General features: G+C 35.8%; 1 protein-coding gene across 4 annotated transcripts in view; it reads right to left on the bottom strand.

Moving 5' to 3' along the window:
* micu1.L (mitochondrial calcium uptake 1 L homeolog) overlaps positions 1-25214 on the bottom strand; it is a 99069-nt gene that overhangs the window by 36740 nt on the left and 37115 nt on the right. Inside the window, exons 6-9 of one of the 4 annotated variants that reach the window (XM_041568817.1) lie at positions 19317-19328; positions 10469-10474; positions 9662-9776; positions 6287-6369 (exon numbers count right to left, since the gene is read on the bottom strand). In XM_041568817.1, the coding sequence (XP_041424751.1) occupies positions 6287-6369; positions 9662-9776; positions 10469-10474; positions 19317-19328 (216 nt within the window). The remainder of the gene's footprint in view (positions 1-6286; positions 6370-9661; positions 9777-10468; positions 10475-19316; positions 19329-25214) is intronic. The other 3 variants (XM_041568818.1, XM_041568819.1, XM_041568820.1) reach the window with 3 other exon arrangements.

Genomic DNA, 25214 nt, shown 5'->3' with positions numbered 1-25214 from the left:
AGTGAAAATTCACCAGAAATCCAATCCACAGGGACATTGGCAATTTACTAACAGGTGTAGAGGACAATTTGCTAGTGAAACAGGTCAACGCTTACAAAGTTTCGCGCCCTTTCGCCAACCAATTGTATCTTCATTACGTTACCCCTTTCGGCAAAGTCTGCTCCGCCAGGATATACCTGGCAAACTGATGAGATGAAGCTACAACCTCCTCAATCATATGCTGTATGCCAAAAAGGCATAAAAAAAGTTAAAACACTGGCATTTTTTAATATTTTAAAGTGGGATTATGTTTAAAAGTTTTAACTGTTAAATAAACTTTTAAAAAAATTTTTTTAACCGTTTGATGGTCATGCCATATTTGTTTTAGTATGGGCTCACGTCTAGGACAACATAGGATCTCTTTTGTCTTTATTTTGCTTCCTTGGACATCTTTAATAAGTGGCCACTTCAAGCAATTTCACCAACATCTCTAATAAAGACATATATATGACCTATATGTACCTGCCATATTCAAATTAACCTAAGTGTGAGTGTGTTAACGAAGTTTCGCAAGGCAGAAATGAACGGTAGCGAAGGTTCACTATGAAATGCTTATGCTGACGAGACGTAACTTCGCATTTTGATGAATTAGCATATGCACTGCAAATTAACTCCTGACAAAGTGGAGCCAAGTGTGGGTGAGCCTTCCGAGGCAAAAATTTGCTCTTGAGTGAATTTCCCCCATGGTATGACCCTGTACAGGCTATTAGTATATCAGGAAGTAGTGTATGATAAAGTGGTACTTTTTAGGGACCACGACAACATCATACTATGTTCCTCCTGCCACTCATTTAATGCCCCTCAACTTTTTCAGTTAGGTTTGTAAATACTAGGTGCTCGGTGGGAGATGGTGAATTTGTGATTAGCATGTGGTCAGGGACTATTTTAATAGCTACAGCTAAAAAATGCTGAGTCTGTAATACCATCCCAAAATCTTTAGAGAATAAAGCAAATGGCAATTAGATATATCAAGCTTTTAATATTACGATGGTGCATACCCAGGGCATATGATGACCCTTTAAAGGTAAAGAACATAAAATGATAGATGAATTTGACAAAGTTCTATCACAAACTAGCAACATGTACTAAAACTATAGTTTTCTATGAAATATTTATGTCATATTTCCAAATAATTCCATAATGATTATTATACATTGCCTTCATACAAGAAGTCTTCTTTCTTTGCTAAAATGTCTCTATTCCCATTCCTCCTACACATCATTGTTTCTCCTACACATTAATAATGAAAAGAATAATTACAGAATAGACAGCTTCATGGGTATTTACACAGTAATTAGGAAGCTTTCAGAATACTAATGGATTTTGCTTGCACGCTGTGTTTTTCTCTGTTTTCTCTACTTTACCAAATTAATTACCTTTCCCTATAATCACACTCACCTTCCAGTTAATGAAATCTATGCGGGGTAACCATTACTTAGCAATTATCAGAATGGTGAATGAAACAAGCTCTTCTACCCCAATTAAAAGAATGCTTGCTAAAAAGTAAAAGTTGTGTCTTTTCATGTGCCATAAACGTCACTGAAATGGATGCAGTTATTTTCAGAATTAGAACCATTTCACCTAATTGTACCAGGAGAGATAGTTTTAACAAAACAAAGAAAAACTTGTGTTTTACAGAAATACAGCATGTCAAATTTTGTCAAACCAATTCAGCATGTTTTGATTGATTGTTGCTATTTTGAGTTTTACTAGACAATTCCCTAATGTTGGGAATGTTACCAAAAGCACTGACAAGCATGTGAAAGCTGCAATATGGCCTCAGATATCATAAACCCTATGCAAGCCATTAGCCAATATGGCTAGTGAGTAAAAACTTTAAAAAATGAAAAGAAAAGCCCCTACAGGGTGACAGGTCTTCTTTACACTAAACATCCAGTGCCAGTCTTCCGAAGCAGTATTCGGCATTCATTTTGCTGTCCATAATAGCACAAATACAGACCAAGTCGGCAGCTTATTGGCCAGCCCTTCGACCAATATCTGGCCACAAATCGGGCAGATGGTGATCAGGCAGGTTAAAAAATCCAGTCAATCAAGGACTGCATTTGTTTGTTAAAGCGGTCCTCACACCGACCGATTGCATATCCCTTATTGTGGACCGATTATTGGGCCCTAGGACCCATGATCGAATGAGCCAGATATGGGCCACTCAAGTTGGCCATATATAAGGGCAAGATACGCTCATTTAGAGAACTTTCCAAACAGGTAGATCTGCACATGTACGGCCACTTCTAGTCCTGCTTACGCCCAGACATAAAAAAAATATGCAAAACTACTGCAACATATAAGAGAAAACATTTTGGCAGGGTTTAGGGAAATTTTCTTTAAAATGATTCTCAAGTAGTTGGAAAGTCCACTAAATATATACTGAATTAAATACAGCTTTGTTAGCATGAATACATCAACTTCCCTGGCTGTAATGAAAAAGAAGCATAATTTTGCAGAAAGACACATTCCTTGAAAACAGAGTTTTGCTGTTCCTCCTATTGCATGTGGCAGCTGTTATTCTTTAATATAAAGTTGGTTTTAAGTCCAGGGACACACAGATGAATTTGTTGATCTGGGTCTTATGTAGCTTACCCACTTAGTTGCTTGGAAGCCCATTCAGAGCACAAACCTTTCTAAGAAATGCATTCTATTTTGTATGTTAGTAAACATTCTTGAGGTCAGTTTGCCCTTAGATAATAAGGTCCAACTAAGAGACCAGAACACTGCCTGGACATTATTACTTTTAAATTGGGTTATTTTAATGGTTTCATCTGGCCAGACATAGACACAAATCCAATTATTACAGTAGCCATTGTCCCAGTACAGAATTACCAGTGAATGACATATAAGGCAATATCCAGCAAGTTGACATTTTACAGTCTATAGAATTCTACTGCAAAGTACAATGTATAATGATATGTAGCAAAGATAATACAAAGACTTTTCATATTGGACAATAATACATCTATTTTAAGAAAAAGGCTGTTGCTCTTTCCACTATGAACTTAAATAATATCACAAGAGAAAATGCACAATAAGAAGAAAGCAAACCTATTTTAATTTTCTGCTTTTAAGCCGATTCCCTATTAATAATTTATGGAAGTGACTGTAAAGAGAAATATATAACCAGTTAATTGCTTCCAAGCACTTTGCTTTAAGATCTAAAAGTTCTAATAGAACATCCGTCAAAAGAAGGAACCTTTAGGCAGAAGACTCTCAATAGTAATCTCATATCAGTTAAAAAAATAAATAAATAAGGATGGCAAAATGGTTGCATTGGTTGTAAAATGACCAATATACCTACACATAGGGGTAGCAATCAATATTTCTAGTGTGCCAGGATAAATCAGTAATTCGTTTTGATCAGTTTACTTTCAAGTTAGAAAAAGCAAACACAGATTTGCAATGCACTGCAGTACTGGCGCAATGTTACCACCTTATTGGAATAACATCCAACTCTCTAATCAAACCACATGTATCTATATCAAATTTCCATTAAAGGGGTTTTTTACCTTCCAACAATTTTGTTCACTTGTTTTCAGATCACTAAAAATAAAGACTCTTTCCAATTACTTTCTATTTGTGACAGTTTTTCTAATATTGAAGTTTAAAGATTAATTTTTCACCTGATGTGTTTCTAAAGCAGTTCTGGGATTGGGGGTCACAGACAGAAAACAGTTTGAAATGAATACATTAAGTTGATACATCTTTGTCCCTGCTGACAGAGTCCTGCAGCCGGTCGGGTACCCGCAAAAAATAAATAAAAAACGGGCACCCTGCCGAATGAGGGTCGGATTGTCAGGTGTGGGTATAGATGCGGGTCGCGGGTCTCATCTGAATTTTGTATCTTGTGTAATATTGCCTATATTTTACTCCTTTTAAAGTTTTACAAAGTTTGTTTTCTTTGATCAGGTAGCGGATCAAAGTGGGCAAATATGCGGGTTGCGGTTTGGGTCGCAGGATGCGGGTTCGGGTCTTAGAAATTGGTTCCGCGCAGGACTCTACCTGATCAGAAGATTCCCTGAGTTACATCAAAGGCAGCTGTTACAATTGATCCAATAGTTGCTAACGTTCTCTAGATGCTGCTGAGAAATGTATCAACTAATGTAGCAAATTGCAACAGTTCAGAATCTGCACCTGGATCACTGAGCTGCCAGACTGGAACACCAGAGATGGTAACATTAAACTTCAATTTGGAAAAAAAGTCAAAAATAACATATGGAAAGCAAATGAATAAAGTCTATTTTGGTAAAAAATCTGAAAACAACTGAACTGAAAAAAGTATTTGGAAGGTGAACAAGCTAGAGTCCTGCAGCAGGTCGGGTCCTGCAGTACCTTGTGGGTTAAGGGGAGAAGTTCTGGGTGCGGGTAAAGACGCAGGTCGGCGGTTCTGCGGGTTGGGCCGCAGGTCTTCTCAATAGCGATATTTACTCCTTTTTTCTGGTCACGGCTAATTCCAATGACGTCACGTCCACTGCTTCCAATGACGTCACTTCCGGTTTACAATGACAGCACTTCCTGATGGTCAGAGGGTCCGGCTTGCGGATAAGGTACTTGCGAGTAGGGTTGGGTAGAGATTCCAAGCGGGCAAGAATGCGGGTTGCGGGTATGGGTCCCAAAAAATGGACCCGCGCAGGACTCTAGAACAAGCCCTTTAAAGCTTGCCCTAATTTAAAGATTGAAAGTAGGATCACAGAACATGTAGACTATTTTGCAAGGTTCCAGTAATGTATTTTGCTGTCACTAAATACCCCTTTTAAAGTTTGCTCTATTTCTTTTACGATATACACTGTATACTGATTGCTTCAAGTGATGCACAGTGGTACATATACCACTAAAACTGTATCCTCTTTACCTCTCTTGTAGATCCATATTTGTATTAAAAGTAGGGATGCAGCGAATCCAGGATTCGGTTTGGGATTCGGCCATTTTCAGCAGGATTCAGATTCGGCTGAATCCTTCTGCCAGGCCGAACCGAATCCGAATTTGCATATGCAAATTTTGTCAAAAACAAGGAAGTAAAAGAGGTTTTCCCCTTCCCACCCCTAATTTACATATGCGAATTAGGATTTGGTTCGGTATTCGACCAAATCTTTCGCGAAGGATTCAGGGTTCGGCCGAATCCAAAATAGTGGATTCGGTGCATTCCTAATTAAAAGGAATTGCTTCCCTGTTGAGTTAACTTTTAGTATGATGTAGATAGCATTATTCTGAGACAATTTGTATTCTTTTTTAATTATTTGTGTTTTTTTTTTTTTATTGTACTTTTTTGTTCAGCAGCTAATCATTGTGAACAGCTCTCTTATTGCTAAGGGGAACCAGTTTAAGGGTCTGGCCATACGGGCAGATTAGGGGAGACTAGTCGCCAGGCGACAAATCTCCTCTCGTTCGCGGCGACTAATCTCCCCGATTTGCCTTCCGCCAGCTAAAATGTAAATCACCTATTTATATATAAATCACTTGTTTTCCGAAGTCGCCCGAAGTTTCCTCATGAGGCAATTACGGGCGACTTCGGAAAACAAATCGTTACGTGTGCCTGCCCCCAGTCGATTTACATTTTAGCCGGCAGAAGGCAGGGGAAGGCAGATCAGGGAGATTAGTCGTCGTGAAGAAGAGGAGATTTGTCACCTGGCGACTAATCTCCCCGAATCTGCCCGTGTTACCAGTCCCTTAATGAGAGGCTGATATATGGATAAAAGAGCCTAACTAGAAAGATATGTAATACAAGTAACAATGACAATATAATTATGCATCACAGAGAAATTATTTTTTGGCTGTTAGGGTCACTGACCCCCATTTGAAAGCTGGCAAAAGTCAAAATAAGACAATAATTAAAATATATATATATATATATATATATATATATATACTATATATATATATATATATATAAATAATAAAAAATGAAAGACCAAAGAAAAGCTGCTTAGAACTGACAATTCCCTAAAGTAATAAAAATGAACTTAAAGGTGAACTACCCCTTTCATCTGTATTTCATCTGTATGTTTGAAACATACACATATTTCCGTATACAATCTATTTTGCAGCACTGTGAAATATGAAGCACCCATGTAAATACATAATAATGATAATATTTCCTACAGTTGCTATAGACTTTACACAATGCTGGTAGTTGGTACCAAGACAGCCAAAGTTCTGGCCTGCAGATCTGCATACACAGTTGTTATCTATGGTTCATCAGTCTAATATATTTAGAAGTTATTTAACAAGTCAAACCCACCTGTTCAAACTCTTCCATGTCCACTTCTCCATCTCCATTAAGGTCGAACATTTTAAATGCAATTTCAAAGTTCCGCTGAGGAGCTGCAGAAGGTAAAGTGAATAGTTCACATTAATGGAACCACGTAGGGCTATTTATCAATTGATTGAAATGTGAGTTTTCCTGGGAGCTACCCATTTTAGGCCACCCGCCCACAGCCTCCAAACCCTATATGGTAATCCCTCTTTTTTAAAAATGTCCCCATCTGCTCTGAAAAATAGTCTGTGTGCAAGTACAGTGACATCAGGGAGGCTTTGTGTGCATGCATAGTGAAGTCATTGGGTCCCTGCAATATACCATGCCGACTATTTTCAGCAACGTCCAAAACCCATGTGTCAACCTGAGCAATAGCTGCATTAACCATTAACTTTGAAGAATAGAAAACCTCTGTCTTTCCTTCTCCATTCAAGCTGTATACTTCCACCGCCTCCGAACCAGCTAGTTAGTAGATTCTGGTTTCCAAAAGTGACCAGTGTCAATCGCTGCAGCACAGTTGTTCCAACAGAATCAGATGCACACATCACTTCACTCCAAAAGCCAGAAATAATGCCAACCAGCCTTTTTTTAGGACAATTGTGTCCACTTTATGTTGTAGTGCAAGCACAACTGTGGCGATTTTAGTAGATCAACACATACTTTGCTAGAAGCAACCTCCCCTGGTGAGAGCAACAATGCAGGAATTATGGAAAAATGCTCAATTGTGGGTAAAAAACATGGTACAAGTATAGGAATTACGGAATGGCTCCCATAGACTCCATTTTATCTGAATAATCCAAATTTTTAAAATTATTTCCTTTTTTTCTGTAATAATAAAACAGTAGCTTGTACTTGATCCCAATTAAGATATAATTAATCCTTATTGGAAGCAAAACCAGCCTATTGGGTTTATTTAATGTTTAAATGAATTTCTAGTAGACTTAAGGCATGAAGACCCAAATTACAGAAAGATCCGGAAAACCCCAGGTCCCGAGCATTCTGGATAACAGGTCCCATACCTGTAATTGATCGAAAATTGCACTTTGCACATTGTGATGCAGGAAGTACGACCCCTTATATTGCTATATTGCTAACTTCACTCGTATTCAGCTCCAGCTCATTCTGCTGTTTTTTTTCTAGCAAGCATTTTTACTGAGCCATATTTCTATTATCACTCCAGTCTTTTTACCCACCATCCTATCACATAAAACCAGATTGTTAAAGACAATAATGGACTAGTTCAATATATATCTGCCTTTTTTCCAGTTCTTCAATACCCATCAAGTCAAATGTTTCTAGATCAGGTTCAACTGGAATTGAGCCAAAGTAAAATAAGACATTTTACAACCAGCAATTCCAGGGAGGAAAGATGGGATTCACTTACGGATGAGACTAATTCCGCTAAATCTAACCAGCTCTTTCAGTAATGCGTAGAGATATATAATGAGATCTGGGTTGTTTAGTCAGCTTTAAACTGAAAATAGCAGGAACAAAAGTACAGTACTATCTTTAAACATATATGTCAATAAATTATATTCCTGTGCTTCACGAGACATTTACATTTATAGGAAGCTCCTTTCATTACAGTATTGTGGAATCTTAATGTACTGGCAAAATGAATATTGAATAAATGAAACAATTTGCTAGCATTGCACACTAGGCTTGAATAAATGCCAAATGTTTAATGCAAAACAAAATGTATTGGAATTATATACACTATTCCCAATGCCTGAAGTGATCTAATTACCCTCTCATTTTATAACCATGTTAAATAGCCATTGGACATATTGTTATGTCACATTTCATTACAGTATAAGCCCAATGGGACATAAACAACAACAACCCAACCACTTTTATTAATTTTCTTTAAATATGCTTCTTATTCTTGGCACACACAGTTTAAATAAAATGAAAGACGATCAACCAATGTGGAAATAGGTCAGATATTACTACATACATACAAATATAAACTGAAGATCATGTCATTTGGCTGGATACGTTTGTAATTCTATGCATATTGGGTATACAACCGTTTAGAAGACCCCTGACATAAAAAATTTGCCTAATAAAACAAAACATAGTTCTAAGCAACTTCCCAATATACATTTATTAACATTTTTCAGTGCTTTTAAAGTTATTTGTAAACACAGTTGCTATTGAAAGCAGCGTTTAATTACAGGTTGTTACTTTTTAAACAATGTTGCAAAAATCTTCGAGGCCTATTTATCAAAGGTCGAATTTTAGGTTTCGGAAAATACAACCAAACTCATGAACTGTAAAACTACGAATGTCATGGATTTTATTAAAAGAACCGAATATATAAAGTACGAATGGAAAATAATGCATTAAAAAAATATGAATAGCTCTAAAAAATTAATTTTTTTTGGACAATTCCTAGCAAAAAGAAAAATCCGAAAACCTTTAAAAGTCTAAACTGATTTAAAACGGTCCAATAGGATCAGCACAGCTCCCACTGACTTCTATAGGACCTCAACAACTTTTAACTGGTGATAATACTTTGTATTAGTGGTTTTCTACACTTAATTAATCTCACATTTTTACAGCTTTTTTTTTTTTTTTTAAATGGCCAAACCACAAATTTATAGAGATTCATTGAAAAAAATTCAGTCTACAAAAGAGCTACACGGACTTCTTTGGATGATTTTAACTATATGCCATTATTTGGCCCAAACATATGTAGCAAAACTGGCCCATTTTATGGAAAGAGTGGGACACCACTACTCTACACATAACTAAGTCATGGAAGGCTCACACTTGAATGGCTGCACCACAAAAAAATGGGGTGCTGCCCACATGCATTCAAATGAAATACAGTGCGGACTGTAAGCCAGCACTACACATCAAAATACAATAAGTGAATAAGTGTTATTTAAAAAAAAAACATTACCTGCAGTAAAAAACAAATGTCTCTAGTGACCCTTTATCTGACCATGAGGTGTTTGATTAAACTGGCCAACTACCTCTCATCAAGGGAACATGCAAGGATAGCTCCCTTATATAATTAAGCCCATTTACAAACTCCTCCATCTGTCATGCAGGGTGTGCGCCCACAAAGTAAAAATATCAAAATGGAGCAAAATTTTAAACGTATTATAAGCATTTAGGTGTCTGTATATTATAGCAGAAAACCACCAAAAGCACAGTTATCTATAAATGTCCTAAAATCTGGTGCAAAAAAAAAAAAAAAAAAAAGCACAATCCCTGAGCATCAGTTTTATTGAATAACACACTGATATAAAACAAGATTTGCCAGTTTTAACTTAGACTAAAAGGTACCATTGTCCTTTACGTTATTGATTTATAGTCATTATTGCACCCTGACCTTTTAATAGTACTTACTTGAAAGAACCGTGGTGAGAAAAATGTAATCTGAAAAAGAGATTAGTCCACACTCTCCCAAAGAGTAGAATATGCTGTCTTCATCTGCAAACTTCTCCCTTTCTTGTGAAATTTTCTACAAACCATGACAGGGAGAGAAAAGATCCATATTAGATTTGAACATAGGGGATTAACTTGTTTCTTTTAGTTGTCAAATCTTTTGGAATAATTACGCCTAGTACTTTGCTATAACAGACCAACTAAAAAATGAATAATGTTCATTCATTTGGGATTTGCTATTGCTTTAAGTAACACAGATCAGCAGCTGAACTTTAATGAAATTGTCTGGTTGAAACTTTTGAATTTTGCTTGGAAGAATGGAAACTGCAAATGAAATCTAGAAGGCAACTTAAATGGGCACGGTCATTTGTATAGTGTTAATTTTGTTTTTAATAAATGCATTTTATTTGTGAATCAGGGTTATTCCAAAAGATTTAAGACTGCAGAGAATTCCTCTGTGACCAGCTTTAACGCAAATTCTACAGTATCTAAAAGTGATATATATATATATATATATATATATATATATATATATATATATATATTTATATTGATATTTATATTTATATTGATACATATAAATATATAAACACACTATTCTCTTCCTAGGGGGAAAAGACATTTATTGCAAAAATGAATATTATATGGCAAATGCAAAATAAAAGTCTGCTTCATGCATTTGCTATAGCAAGACTTTACATCACAAGCACCGAGACATAAAACACCACTCTATGAGGATCCAGTCTGCTGACTGTCACCACTGGTTACCTCTGTCTAGCGAAGATCCAATCATAAACAAGATAAAAGAAAGAAAATTGGTTAAACTGGGACAGAGTAAGCATAAATAAGCAGTACAGATATATATATATATATATATATATATATATATATATATATAATATATATATATATATATATATATATATATATATATATATATATATATATATATATATATCCAAATGGAAGTCACAGAGATGCAGCTGTGCTAGACAGATGGCTCAGTTTCTTTGGGGACTATGTCAACTACAGCTCATCAACAGAGTGATGCGATTTCAGCACTTATCGGGAATTCCAGCTCCAGTTCACACACACACAGCTTATGAACACAAGCGTCTTCGGTCTCTAGCGATACATTCAATCCCATGATCAGTGGCAATACGCATGAAATTATTTCCATGTTTAAATTTATGTACAAATAGGACTATCAATAAATGTCAAAGTGAAAATGAAAACAAGTAATCAATTAAAAATGCCTGTTGGTGAATCCTGCCAAAGGTCATGATAAAAGTGAATTGCTCCCTTGTGTTCTAGGAGAAAAATACATATAAAATTAGACCCATGCCCCTTACTTTGTTTGGATCAAGGGGTTAACACGACAGTGAATAAAAATACATATAAAAAGCCTCAGAAAATTGTTGTATTGCAATACAAATGTTGAAGGCATATTCAGTAATGTGTGCAGAAAAGGTGTTGAAATCCACCAAACCACCATTTTATGCTAACATCACAGGTAGTTATATAGATGTGTACACACAAAATTAGCTGCAAATGTGTAGCCAAAAGTCAAATTCTGGCATAGGATTAAGTGTTTGCTTAAAAGAAAAAGCCACATAAACAAATATTTAAATATTGGACACTGCTCTTCACAATAAATATTCTTTGCCTATCAAATTTGTTTCATTGCTTTCAAGTAGTGTAAAATAATGTTGCAAAATTCAGTGTCACTCTAGTATAAATAAATAAGCTGAATTCGTATTTTTTACAAGAAATTTTTACTAGAACTCATGAACATTTTTATTTTTTAAATTTAATACTGGCACGCTGCTTTTGTGATTCCACTCTGGGAAACTCTGGAACTCCCCTTTTCCCATGCTATTACTCCCAAAATCCACACCATATTTAGGTGGTGTCTGCAGTCAGAATGTTTCAAAACAAGGATGGCCCCCAGTCTTTCCTAGCTATGTAATGGAAAGAAGCACACCAATTCACACAGGCTTTAGCCTTCATCTTGCTTATTGCAGACAGTGTGGAACAAGCATTCGGGGACCAACCCCTTCCTCATGTGCAATGTCTGCAATAAGCAAGATGAAGGCTTAAAGGAACAGTTCAGTGTAAAAATAAAAACTGTGTAAATAGATAGGCTGTGCAAAATAAAAAATGTTTCTAATATAGTTAGTCAAAATTGTAATGTATAAAGACTGCAGTGACCGGATGTCTAACATAATAGCCAGAATACTACTTCCTGCTTTTCAGCTCTCTTGGTTTACACTGACTGGTTACCAGGCAGTAACCAGAGACTTGAGGGGGGGGGGCACATGGGTCATATCTGTTGCTTTTGAATCTGAGCTGAATGCTGAGGATCAATTGCAAACTCACTGAAATGTTATGTCCCATGTGGCCCCCCTTCAAGTGGCTGACTAGCTCAGAGTTATAGATCCGAAAAGCAGGAAGTAGTGTTCTGGCTATTATGTTACACATTCACTCCAGCCTTTATACATTACATTTTTGGCTAACTAACTATATTAGAAACATTTTTTTATTTTGCACAGCCTATTTACCCAGTTTTTATTTTTACACTGAACTTTTCCTTTAAGCCCATGTGAATTGGTGTGCTTCTTCTCCTTACATAGCTTGGATACTATTGGACTTGGAGGCAGTCTGGGAATTGAATGCACCCTTTATGCAAGTAAGTGGTGTGCAGCAGTGAATTTGCATTTCTCCCCAGTCTTTCCTGTCTTTAGTGCACATCAAGTGGTGGCTACAGTCACTATTTAAACAGAAAATCATTGCAGACTCCCACCTACACATCAACACATTTGTGCCAGGTTCTCTAATTATATTTTCTTTTTACTTTTTTCTTTTTAAAAATCTTTAACTGCATTGCTGAAATTATGAACTTTATGCATAATTCCTGGAGTCATTATGTTCTTACTTAAAATAAATACAATCCCATAAGAAAGTAATTATAGACTACTACAGAGCATGCCTTACAGAAAATTACAAAACACATTTACATTGCATCACTATGCAACAAATGAGCACTGCAGTGGAATCGCTGTGTATAAATACACTGAATCGGCATGGTTTATAAGATTTCTTTTCAATATATATTTGCTCCTACACAGAGTGCAACATTTGTGGTTATAGCTTAGTGTTTGCAGCACCTTATATGTATGCCCACCAGGAATGCTGTTAGATTAATGTTTATGGATAATTCCTCAGCCAAGACTAGCATTGGGACAAGTCCAATTAATGTATAATTGCAAGTAAATGCATTCATTTAAAGCAGATACACTACAACCTCTTTCTTCATTGTCAAATAACCGGGGCGAAAAAAGCTTATTAAATGTTAATAGGCCTAATTTTAAAGGAAAATGTTGCTGGAAAGGTTTGCATGGTGTCCTTTCACTTTTTTTTTTTATAAACAGCCTAAATGTGTGCCACATAGTTAGAGAATATAGTGTAAATATCTCTCAGAAAATGTCACATCAATCACCTTATTTATAGTACATAAGAAAACTGTAGCTTTAAGTGCAGCCATTGACATTTTGTTAACACAAATATGGCCTATGTAAGGCATAACCATAAAATTCCAGAAAAGGAAAATTCTTCTATTAGTAACCAATTCTTTGTTCAACAGTAGTGCATATACCTGAAGTTTAAACTATCATACACTATAGTCTTGTACATCACTGCTGTGGCCCTGTTGTCTGTATTTTTGCGTTTTTATCGGTAAAAAATCTGCACTCTCACCCACCACTGTTTAAATGTCCTATAATTATGTATTCATTTCCCACTTTCTAAACCAGTCACATTATATTGATTATCAGTTCTTCCTGTAGTCTTGAACTTGTACATTTTACGAACCCCCTATAAACTCCTCTCCAAACAAACTGTGTAAGTCACTTTATCTCTGTATTCATCTTCAGTCTTGCTGTTCTTTCATTCTGTCACAGCTGGGTGATCAGTTTGGTGCTTGATCAATTACAATCAGTTGTGATTCCCCAGACCTGTATGCAGCAGTACCCAGCTTCTACTTTCCTTATTTATAAAGAGATATTTAGGGAAGAGCAATTGCTGGGGGTGAGCATTTGCAAGGGCGATTCATTTACAAGTGATATGGAGATATAAGAGTTTAACAAGGCATTCTACAAGGAGAGCCAGTACAGAGGACTCTATTATTACAATAAATGGACGGCTTACAATCTTAGAAGACATTCTGATATACCAACTCCCCTGCTGCAGTCATACTACACTGAGGACATATTACCACAATTTATCTGCTAGTAACAGCAATGGCAAAGCTAAATCACATTTGTACTGTTTGCGTGCACAGTGCTCTCCAAGGTATTCCTTTAACCCTGCTATTGTCGGTCAGTATGCTATTCACATATCTTCCTCCCTGCTCCCATACACATACTCCAGTTCTTATACACTTTACAACTACTTAAAAACACTGTTGTCCTCCAGTTACTAACAATACATGGATACACAGCCACTTCCCACAGCCTCTCAGTCTTTTTTCCTACTTTTGCTGGCTGCAGGGGTTATCTCTGCAAACTCTGGGCCCTGCTCCATAACAACTTATTTTCTTGTGCCCTTCTCAACATCCGCTCTTTAACGAACAAATCTACATTTATCAATGATCTTTTTTGCTCTAAATCAGTGGTCCCCAACCAGTAGCTCGTGAGCAACATGTTGCTCTCCAACCTCTTGGATGTTGCTCCCAGTGGCCTCAAAGCAGGAGCTTATTTTTTAATTCCAGGCTTGGAGGCAAGTTCTGGTTGTATAAAAACCAGGTGTACTGCCAAACCGAGCATCAATGTAGGTTGACAATCCACAAAGGGGCTACTAAATGGCCAATCACAGCACTTATTTGGCACCCCAAGAACATTTTTCATGTTTGTGTTGCTCCCCAACTGCTTTTTTTTCTGAATGTTGCTCACGGGTTCAAAAGGTTGGGGATCCCTGCTCTAAATGGTTAGGGGATTATTTAGAAAAACTCAAATTTATCTCATATTTTGATTAAAACAAATCTGACCAAACGCCCATCGATAAAATTGAGCAAAAACTCAAATCGTACAAATTTTGCAAAGTTGATGCCTAAGGAAAAAAGGGGCAGACAATATTTGATTGACAGATGACATTTTTAAACAAGTTTACAACAGCTATGAATGCTTTAATAAAATTTTTTTTAGTTTTTTTATGTTTAACTTGAAAAGGACTTTTATTAAACAGCTTTTTATGTCTGGGTGACAGGTCCCCTTTAACCTCCACATCCTTCCCTCTCATTGACACTATGCACTTAATCTGTATTGTAACTATACTTTATATTTATATGTTGTACTTATTTGTACAAATATATATACTACATTCACTTCATAATGATGTGCCAAGTTATGTAGAATATATACCGTATATATTTTTTACAAATAAGTACAAAATGCAATACATATATAAGTGAATTATAGTCTTAATATCTCACACCACATTCTAAATCATTATTTAGCTTTAGCAAAAAGGGAAGGATCTGCTCAACACTAAACAACTTTAAACATTAGGTGAGGGTGCAATAAGGGTGTGACCACAAAATTCATAAACATAAAAGAGGTCTTCTAAAATCATCCATTATCAAGGACATGTCTTTGGGGCCAATTCACTAACTTCGAGTGAAGGATTCGAAGTTAAAAAACTTCGAATTTCAAAGTTTTTTTTGGGCTACTTCGACCATCGAAAGGGCTACTTCGACTACGACTCGAAGGATTCGAACTAAAAATCGTTCGACTATTCGACCATTCGATAGTCGAAGTACTGTCTCTTTAAAAAAAACTTCGACCCCCTACTTCGGCAGCTAAAAGCTACTAAAGTCAATGTTAGCCTATGGGGAAGGTCCCCATAGGCTTTCCTAAGTTTTTTTGATCGAAGGATATTCCTTCGATCGTTGGATTAAAATTCTTCGAATCATTCGATTCGAAGGATTTAATCGTTCGATCGAAGGAATAATCCTTTGATCGTACGATCGCAGTATTTGCGCTAAATCCTTCGACTTCGATATTCGAAGGATTTTAATTCCTATTCAAATATCAAGGGTTAATTAACCCTCCATATTCGACCCTTAGTGAATCGGCCCCTTAATGTCCTTGTTTAGCTGTGTAAGTTGATAAACTAGTACCTTGTATACAGTTATGGAGTTGTGCTCCTCTAGCATCCCTATAAGTATGTGAAAGCATATTATCCAGTCCTGACTATAAAGATAACATTGAATGAATTCTGATTATCATTTGATTGTTAGAATTTGTTTTTCTGTGGCGGCCATGTAATATATGAAGAATATTTCCAATCTCTAGCATGAGTAATGTCTTTATAAGGAATATTTACTGTAAATTATATTCAAAAGTCTTGTTACATCTAACTGTGCAATATTTAACATAATTTTCTTTTTTTCACTTTTCTCCCAAACACCCCCTTCAAAAAGGCCACAGAGCGCACAATTAGATATAAAGAACAATTAAAATGGATATGAGCTTAATCCCTTTTTGCATATTGAAAACTGCTTCTAAAGGAACTGCTATGAATAGCAATACTTTATTTACATAAATAATTCTATCAAACATATTATCATTATACTTGTAGATTTAGATTATGGGCGAGAGAACACCTCAGCCAACAATTTCACTCCATGAGATCACAAAGCTAAACCTTGAGATCCAGCATTGATTGCACAAGCCATCTTAAATCAAATGTCAACCAGGAACTTAATAAGCACTGTCTGCTAAAACAAGGGTTTATTTAGATTCCACAAATTTCTTGTTAATTAAAATGATTATTCATAAAAGAACATTTACATTTTGGCTTCAATCATTTCAGCATCGCATCATTTCGGTTCAAGCAGTAAGGCAAAACAAGAACTTGATTGAATGATTACAATACAGACCATGCAACTCATAATTTATGCATTTCATTATGTCCATCAGGCACTTTGCTTGAAACAGAAAGCTTAAAAAGTTTTTATCTTAAGCAGTCACTATAGAAATCGGTTTTCATAAAAGCATTACCAAACATAAGGGATGATTGAGCTTATTTTTCTAAATCTATATCATTATTATGCTTATTTATAGATTTTGTATATAAGTGGTTTGGGGTATTAATGATACCATAATGTTGCCAAATTTTTATTTATTTATTTGTACTGAGTCACTGCTTAAGATTTATTTTTTTAGCGATATCCCTTTCCAGTCCTGGATTTTTCTACTTTGATCCAATAGTCATAAGAGCAACTCAGTGTCTAACCCAGTAGCACCATGGAGCGATCCTCCTCCTTCTTCTTCGGTTTTCAAATTTCCTGGGGCAGACATATGCGCATGAGCACGCGCGAGAAGACAGGAAGCAGGAAGAGGGTCGCTCCTTGGTGCTCACTGGAAGAACCCCAGGCTGGTGCTCCTATAAAGAGAAAACTGCACCGACCTGGGGTTCTTCCAGTGTCAGGTAAATAAAAATAATCACTTGGAGGTGCCTAACTTTTGGCACCCCCAAGTGTAATTTGTGTTTTGTTCTCCTGTAAATCATCCAGTTATGCACACAAAAACATCATAGACTACTGAGCGAGTGGGACCTTTCTTTAGATATTCTACAAGACTGGAAAGGGAAATTTACATTATAGTCATTGCATTAATGTATGTAGTTGTCCATCACCATTATACTAACTCCGCCGATAGTTCAAGGCAAGCATTCTATTTGCATAGATACAAAGCGAACTTTCCAAGGCCCCCAAGTAACAGAACCAGGGCATGCACAGATTAAACCTGCTGTAAAAGCAAAAACATATTAGAGTTTTATGAAAAGGAGCAGACACTGCATTGTTCAACCTACAGAGTTGGAAGCCAACTGCCTGTCATGTAATTGCAACTTTCCAGCTATACAGTTTAATTGTTTGTATGTATGTATGTATGTATGCATGTATGTATGTATGTATGTAAACATGTAAAGTACTCTTCTTTGTACTTTAGTTCTTTAAATAGGAATCTTACACATCTTTTAAGTTTATGGTTTTCTTAAAATGTTTTAGGAAAGCAGGGAAGTGCGGAGACATGAGGATAGAATGCACAATGAATAGCTTGACATTAATAAAGGGGTGGGATAGAATGTTTAATGTCCAATAAGCTGATATTTCTCTTCTAGGGTTAAATTATGACACATGGCATCTTATATTACAGTAAGAAAACAAGTCATTTTTTTGTTTTGTAGCAAAGCACTAGAGAGTTTTCAATTTTATGTCCTTAAAAAGGCATCTAAAAAGAATTTTAATCTAATTTTACGATTTTCAACTTCTTAACAATGCCTTTTATTATCATTCTTAATGATGCAGGTAAAAAGATAACCATTTGTTGTATAAAAATGTACCAGTTTCCAAATATTACTTTCAATTTCTGCTCAGTCTTAATTCTAGAACGGAATTCTCAGCTACATACCTAGATAGAGGCATTAAGATTTTCCAGCCAGTGAATATACTTCTGTAACTACAGTAAATGTTTAGTAGAAATGTTGACCCCCAAAATGGTTCTTTTATACATTCCTTTTTATATATACACAGTACTAGACAAGCATAAATAGATGTTGTGATGAAAATTCATTTAAAGCCTTTATTGTACCAAAAAGGCCAAGTGCAAAATAAATATCAAGAAAGAGATAGATTTTGTTGTACAGGGAATACAATAATTTACTAGATGTAGAATCAAAGGCCATAGCCTTGATAGATCAAATATTCATTAAACATGTACACTGCTGGGCTTATTTGTCACACATGAACTAAAGAACTGGCACTAAAAATATAGCACAAACGTGCAAAATAATAGCACTACAGTAGAGGTTCTCAATTCTCACTTATTAGTTTTGATGTTTCCACTTCATCTTAGGGCTGATTAAGGGGGCGGTTCGCCTTTTAGTTAACTTTTATTATGTTATTGAATGGCCAATTCAAAGCAACTCTTCAATTGGTCTACGTTATTTCTTTTATATAGTTTTAAAATTATTTGCCTTCTTCTGACTCATTTTATCTTTCCAATGGGGGTCACTGAGCCCCATTTAAAAAAAAAAAATGCTCTGTAAGGCTAAAATTTGTAATTGCTAATTTGTATTACTCATCTTTCTACTCAGGTCTCTCCTATTTATATTCCAGTCTCTTATTCAAATTAAGGCATGGTTGCTAGGTTTATTTAGACCCCAGAAACTAGATAGCTGAAATTGCAAACTGGAGAGCTGCTGAATAAAAAGCTAAATAACTCAAAAACTACCAATAATAATGAACGCCAATAGCAAATTGTCTCAGAATATCACTCTATAAATCTTACTAAAAGTTAATTTAAAGATGAACAACCCCTTTAATGTATTTCATGGCAATGATGCATAATTTAGCAGTGATAGTTTCGGAAATGAATATAGGTAAGAACATGACTTGTAATATCCATAGAAAATGTCTTCAGTTGCGTATTAATATAGATAAGTGGTGTCAAATCTGTTGTTGAAATGCAAGTACTCTGCCCCTTTGTGATAAATGCACCACACTGTGGCTCAGAGCAAAATCCAGTATTAATGCACATGCTGTGTTTGTCAGTACCTGCCAGAAATCCTGAGGTTTAGGGGAAGGGTGACGTTAGAGAGAAAGATAGAAAGACCAGGTAATGTTTGGTTATTCAGACAAAATGAAAGGTGATTCCAACATTATAGAACAGAGTTAAATTTGAAAAGGAGAGAGGGAAGAAAGATTTTAAAAGACAATTTTTATTGTTTTAACCTGTAATAGAAATCTCACAAACGTTACACAAGAAAAACTTAACTTACACTGAATTCATAGAATTACTATGAGTAGCCCAAAAACAATGAATGATCAAAATTAAAGCTTGGGGGCAGATTTATTAAGGGTCGAATTTTAAAGTAATCAGAGTTTTTTTGAACTCTCATAACTTCGTAATTCGAATAAAAAAAGACGAACCGAAATTTATTTAAAAAAAATAGAAGTTTTTTTTGGGTGAATAGGTATTCGATCGTTAGGATCGAAGTAAGATCGAATTCGAAGTCCACCAATTGACCCCATGTAGGTTCTAGGATGTCGATATTAAAATTTTCTAATTATTTTCAAATTCTAATCGAATTTAAACTATTCCCTATTCGAAGTACACAAAAATAGCTCAAAATTTGAATTTTTTTTTTTACTTAGAATTTTCACTTAGACCCTTGATAAATCTGCCCCTTGGTGTATTGTCCGACAGAACATTTCTTTACGTTTATAAATACAATACAATACAATAATGAATTACTCGTTTCAACAGGCACACTCAAAGCAAAAATAACATATAGTGATATACGGATATTCAAATAAGCAGATAAAGAATGTTCTGTGAACAATTTATGTGTTTGATTGTAGTTGTGCGAAATACACACACACAATGTAAAATATTTTACAAAAACAACATTTAATTTTCAAATCAATATCAAAATTTGACTTAACATTTTTTATATATAAATGGTACTTACCAATCAGCTTAAGGACAGCGGGTTATAAAACCAAGCAGACACAGTAGAATTCATGTATAATTGTTCTTTTCACTCTTATCCTTAAGAATCTTTGCATTTTTAGCAAGTTAAATTTCAACCTCAGTTTTGACATTTTCTAGACCAGAGCTGCACAACTACAATCCAACCCTTTAAAGGAGAAGGAAAGCTACGGAGGCATTTTATTGTCAAAAGATTATCTGCAAAAGTGCAAGCTAGAATGCTATATTTATTCTGTAGAATGTTTTACCATACCTGAGTAGAGCTCTGTTTGTTTAAAATAGCAAGCTGTAGTATTAGCTTGGTGTGACATCACTTCCTGTCTGAGTCAATCCCTGCTCACTTATAGCTCTGGGCTCAGATTACAGCAGAGAAGAGAGTGGGGGGGGGGGAGAGGAGCAAACTGAGCATGCTCATGCCTGGGGCAAGGAGGTTTAAGATGAAGGCAGGAAGTCTGATACAGAAGCCCTTGTGTACACAATAAAAGGAAAGAAATACAGTGTTTCTTTTGACAGAGGACTCAGAGCAGCACTACTTTGAGGGTTCACTGGTATATTTAGGTGGACCTTTCTGATAAGGCTTACTTAGTTTTAACCTTTCCTTCTCCTTTAACAGAATTTTTTGAACCCCCAACAAATCATATCACTTCTCAGACATCGTCATATACTATTATCATTTTAATATAACCCAATTCAGGTCCTGAAAATAAGATTGTGTTGGATAATTGCTCTACATATGAAAGAGCTGAACAGTACTGGTCAGGACTAGAACAACTGCCTAACCACCCTTGATCTATTAATCTTTGTTAATTTGCAAATGAAATGTAAAACATTTTTCAGCTCAGTACTTTCATAATGTACTATGATAGTCTTCTAATAAACTGAAGTACATCATTTATATACCTAGATAAGGGACTTGAGTTTACAGGATTCCTGAAGGAAAATATCTACAGATTCTTTAGTTTCCTTACCATGGGACTGCTGAGTATATCTATATAAACTCCTAGACATCGAAAATACACGATTGGTTTTTCCTACACTCACCACCTATACTCATGCTCACAGCTGTCCTATGAGTAAAAATAACAGGCAAGTTTTCATATCAGGTTTAGTTCAACTTCAGTAAGTGTAAGTATAGGATATATGTTGTAAAATACACAGGTCAGGTGCAGTAACCCATAGCAGTCAATAAGCAGGTAGCACTTACAGGGCACCTGTAAAGAAGAACACAGCTTATCGTTTGTAATGGGTTACTGCAACCAAAAACAATTGTTTATTGAGTACGTATCTGTCCCTTTCATGTTGGCAGATGACCTCCTAAACACAAACAGTAAGTACATATAATGATTTCTGTCCTGAAATATTAACTACAATTAGATCAGCCAAATTTAGTCATAACACTGATCATTCAGGTCACCACTGTGAAAAAGCTCAAGAAAGAAGCTCAACAACTTGTATTAGGATAAACATTTCTTACAATAAAATTGTAGTTTTAGAACATAAGTAAATGGACGATGTCTGAACACACATATGGATATTCATATACTTTAAAAAAAAAAATGAAAATGACTACTTTGAAAGAAACAAATATTCATACAGACACAGAACCTGATGTGGACTTATTAAACCATGTCACGGGCACAGCATAATTAACTTTTTCTCAAGGCAAGCTCTGGCTTCATGGTCAAATTCACAATCCTGGTTTATAAAATGTGATTGAAGTAAATGGTCTCAGCCCCAAACCCTACTCAAACGTAAAATCATCTGCGGTTCATTGCTGGAACTATAAACACATGCACTCATCCAAAAAACAGCGTTTAAAAAATGTGCACCTCTTGCAAACAGATTTTACCTTATAGAAGGCAAATGATGCAGTGAAGTGTAGACCATCTATGAAAAAATGAGTTGTGACTAATCACCGTATACTGGAGACTTTTATACCCAAAGTTTTACCTGATTTGATTTTCTTTTCTGGCCTGAGTTGAAGCACAGAAGCAACCATTAAGAGATGCCAGCAAGCATGCGAGGATAAACAAATGCTAGTGAAAAAGGAAACTTGTATTTTATAATAAAAAAAAGACATTGTCCTGGTTGTAAAAACTTGTCCTGCACAACAGCAAATCCAGAGTCAGGCCACAGCCCCTGGGCCCCCTTGATCTGCTTAAACACCATCCATTTTCTCTAAAGCTCAGCACCCTTGTTGGGTTTGCTGTATAAAACTGCCTCGACTACATTCGGAACATTGAAGGTATGAAAATAATTTATAAGTAATTTCAGCTGGATATATTTTAAACCACAACCATTATTCTTCAGTCTGGTTGCAAGAAGTCACAGCAGCTTTGTGCCGCTATTCTCAACTGCCAATTTAGGTGGCGCAGTCCCTAATAGTGGTCAATCTTTTTGCGACAGCGCACTCTGGATCCCACAAACAGACCGCTGAAGTCAGGAGTTATAGTTAAAAGGTATAAGCTTTATTTGAACATTAGATATATGTAAAAGCGTCCAAGGTCTGACGCGTTTCATGTCTACGCACTTCCTCAGAGTCCCAAATAATGGATCCCAAGAGAAATGGCCATACGTAGGCTGATCCTGTACAATATGGCTTTCATGCTGCACAAGCATTTACTCGATTCTGTATGAAGCCATACCATCTTCCTGTTCTGTTCATTTGGGACAGGCCTATTATACCACCTAACTTGGCATTCACACTATTTGCTAAGAAAATATTATACTTGCCTTCCTGGGCAGTTTTACTGTAGGCTGTATTCTCTGTCTGGCTGTGTTCGTGCAGAGCAAACTCGTCTCCATCTTTCTGCATAAGGTACAACTCTAGCCTGACCACTCATTTGTAGAATAGCTAATTTATGGATGATGATATAGGAATGTAACCTCTTTTACTCTTGCCTCATTTAAATAGGTAGTATACAGAAGGAGCGCTAGGTTGATTCTTGAATCTGCTGTACCAGGATATTATTTGTACAATTTGTATTACAGGTATCGAACCTGTTATCAGAATTTTCAGGACCTGGGGTTTTCTGGAAAAGGGATTTTTATGCAATATCTTAAATCTGCTAAAACAACATTTAAACATTAAATAAAGCGAATTGTTTGGCCTCCAATAAGGATCAATTATATCTAAGTTAGGAGCAATTAACAGAATTAAATTGTTTTTCTCTACAGCTCTTTTTCTAGTAGAACTGAAGCAAAAAGTACACATGTGCAGCCACAGTGGTGCACTGTTTAGCCTCGCTATCTTGTGGACCATGGGGCCCTTATGTTTAATACCAGCCAGGGCACTGCCCGTGTGGAACCCTATGTTTACTATTTCCTCCTGTGATATTGATACAGGGTCTGTGAACTTCACTGAAGCAGGGATTGATTTGAATTGTTAAAGTTTATCTGTAAGGTGCTACACAATATGCAGCAATCTATCTATACATTTACAAGATTAGCAATAATAATGTGCAGCCTTAATCAGTGTACAGTAATTAGAACAATGAAACCAAATTCTATTTGCTTGCCAGGTTACTGAAAAAATGTACTAATACTAGGGATGCACTGAATCCAGAATTCTGTCTGGTATTCAGCCAAGATTCTGCCTTTTAGAGCAGGATTTGTTCACCTTTAAATTAACTTTTATTATGGTGTAGAATAGATTAAAGTGATATTTTGAGAAAATTTGCAATTGGTTATCATTTTTTACGATTTGTGGTTTTTGAGTTACTAAGCAGCTCTCCAAATTACTCTAGCAACCATGCACTGATTTAAATAAGAGCCTGGAATATGAATAGGAGAGGGCCTGGATAGAAAGTGGAGTAGTAGAAAGCAAGAACAATAAATGTATGGCCTTACAGAGCATTTGTTTTTTAGATGGGGTCAGTGACACCCATTTGAAAGCTGGAAAGAGTCAGAAGAAGAAGGCAAATAAAAAAAAAAGCAATAAAAACGATTTAAAAAAAAAAACAAAAAAAACATTAAATAAACCTAATTGTTTGGCCTCCAATAAGGATCAATTATATCTAAGTTAGGAGCAAGTTCAAGTTACGGTTTTATTTTTAGAGAAAAATTAAAGGGGACCCGTCACCCAAACAAAATTATTCCAAATCCTATTTTATCATGTTAGTCAAGCAAAATTAACTTTAATTACTCTGTATAAATTATTTCAATATTGTTTCCATCAGTCTGGGAACTCATAATTATAGCAATCAGGAAGGATCCATTTTGTGGACATTGTTATTAAGGCAAGCCTTGTATCATCTCAGAATCTTGTTTGTGCACCAGGGGAAAGGGACCCAATGTCCATCCCCATGCACTGGTTACACAATTAAATCGTTAAGAGAGCTGGGGGAATGTGGGGAGAGCAGTGACATGTAGGAAGTGCTGAATGGAAAGTGAAAGCAATTGCTTGCCCCGCCTCTATGCCTAGGCATAGAGGTGGGGTAGGCAATATTTGATTGACAGCTGATATTTTTAAATGAGTTTACAACAGCTATGAATGGTTTAATAAAAAAAAGAAATTGGATTACATATTTAATTTAAAAAGGACTTTTATTATACAGATTTTTATGTTTGGGTGACGGGTCCACTTTAAAATCATTTTTAAAAATGTGGATTACTTGATTAAAATTGAGTCTATGGGAGACGGTCTTCCCATAATTCGGAGCTTTCTGGATAACAGGATTCCAGATAACAGATCCCATACCTGGGATTCACTAGATTCAAAGCTGCTCCTGTTTCATCATTCAAACACAAAGTTCTTTCCCTACATGAAAAGCATATTTATTTCACTAAAATGAAGGAGTGCGGGTCCATTTACTAAGATGTATTATGAAGATTTGACCAACGCACCACCCTCTACATTCTAAATCCGGAAAGAGTGCGCTCACTGTACTGACTATATATATATATATATATATATATATATATATATATATATATATATATATATATATATATATATATAT

The sequence above is a fragment of the Xenopus laevis genome, chromosome 7L (assembly GCF_017654675.1).
Source record: "Xenopus laevis strain J_2021 chromosome 7L, Xenopus_laevis_v10.1, whole genome shotgun sequence".
NCBI lineage: Eukaryota > Metazoa > Chordata > Amphibia > Anura > Pipidae > Xenopus > Xenopus laevis.
The sequence above is the reverse complement of the archived record's forward strand: the minus strand, read 5'-3'. Positions and strand labels throughout refer to the sequence as shown.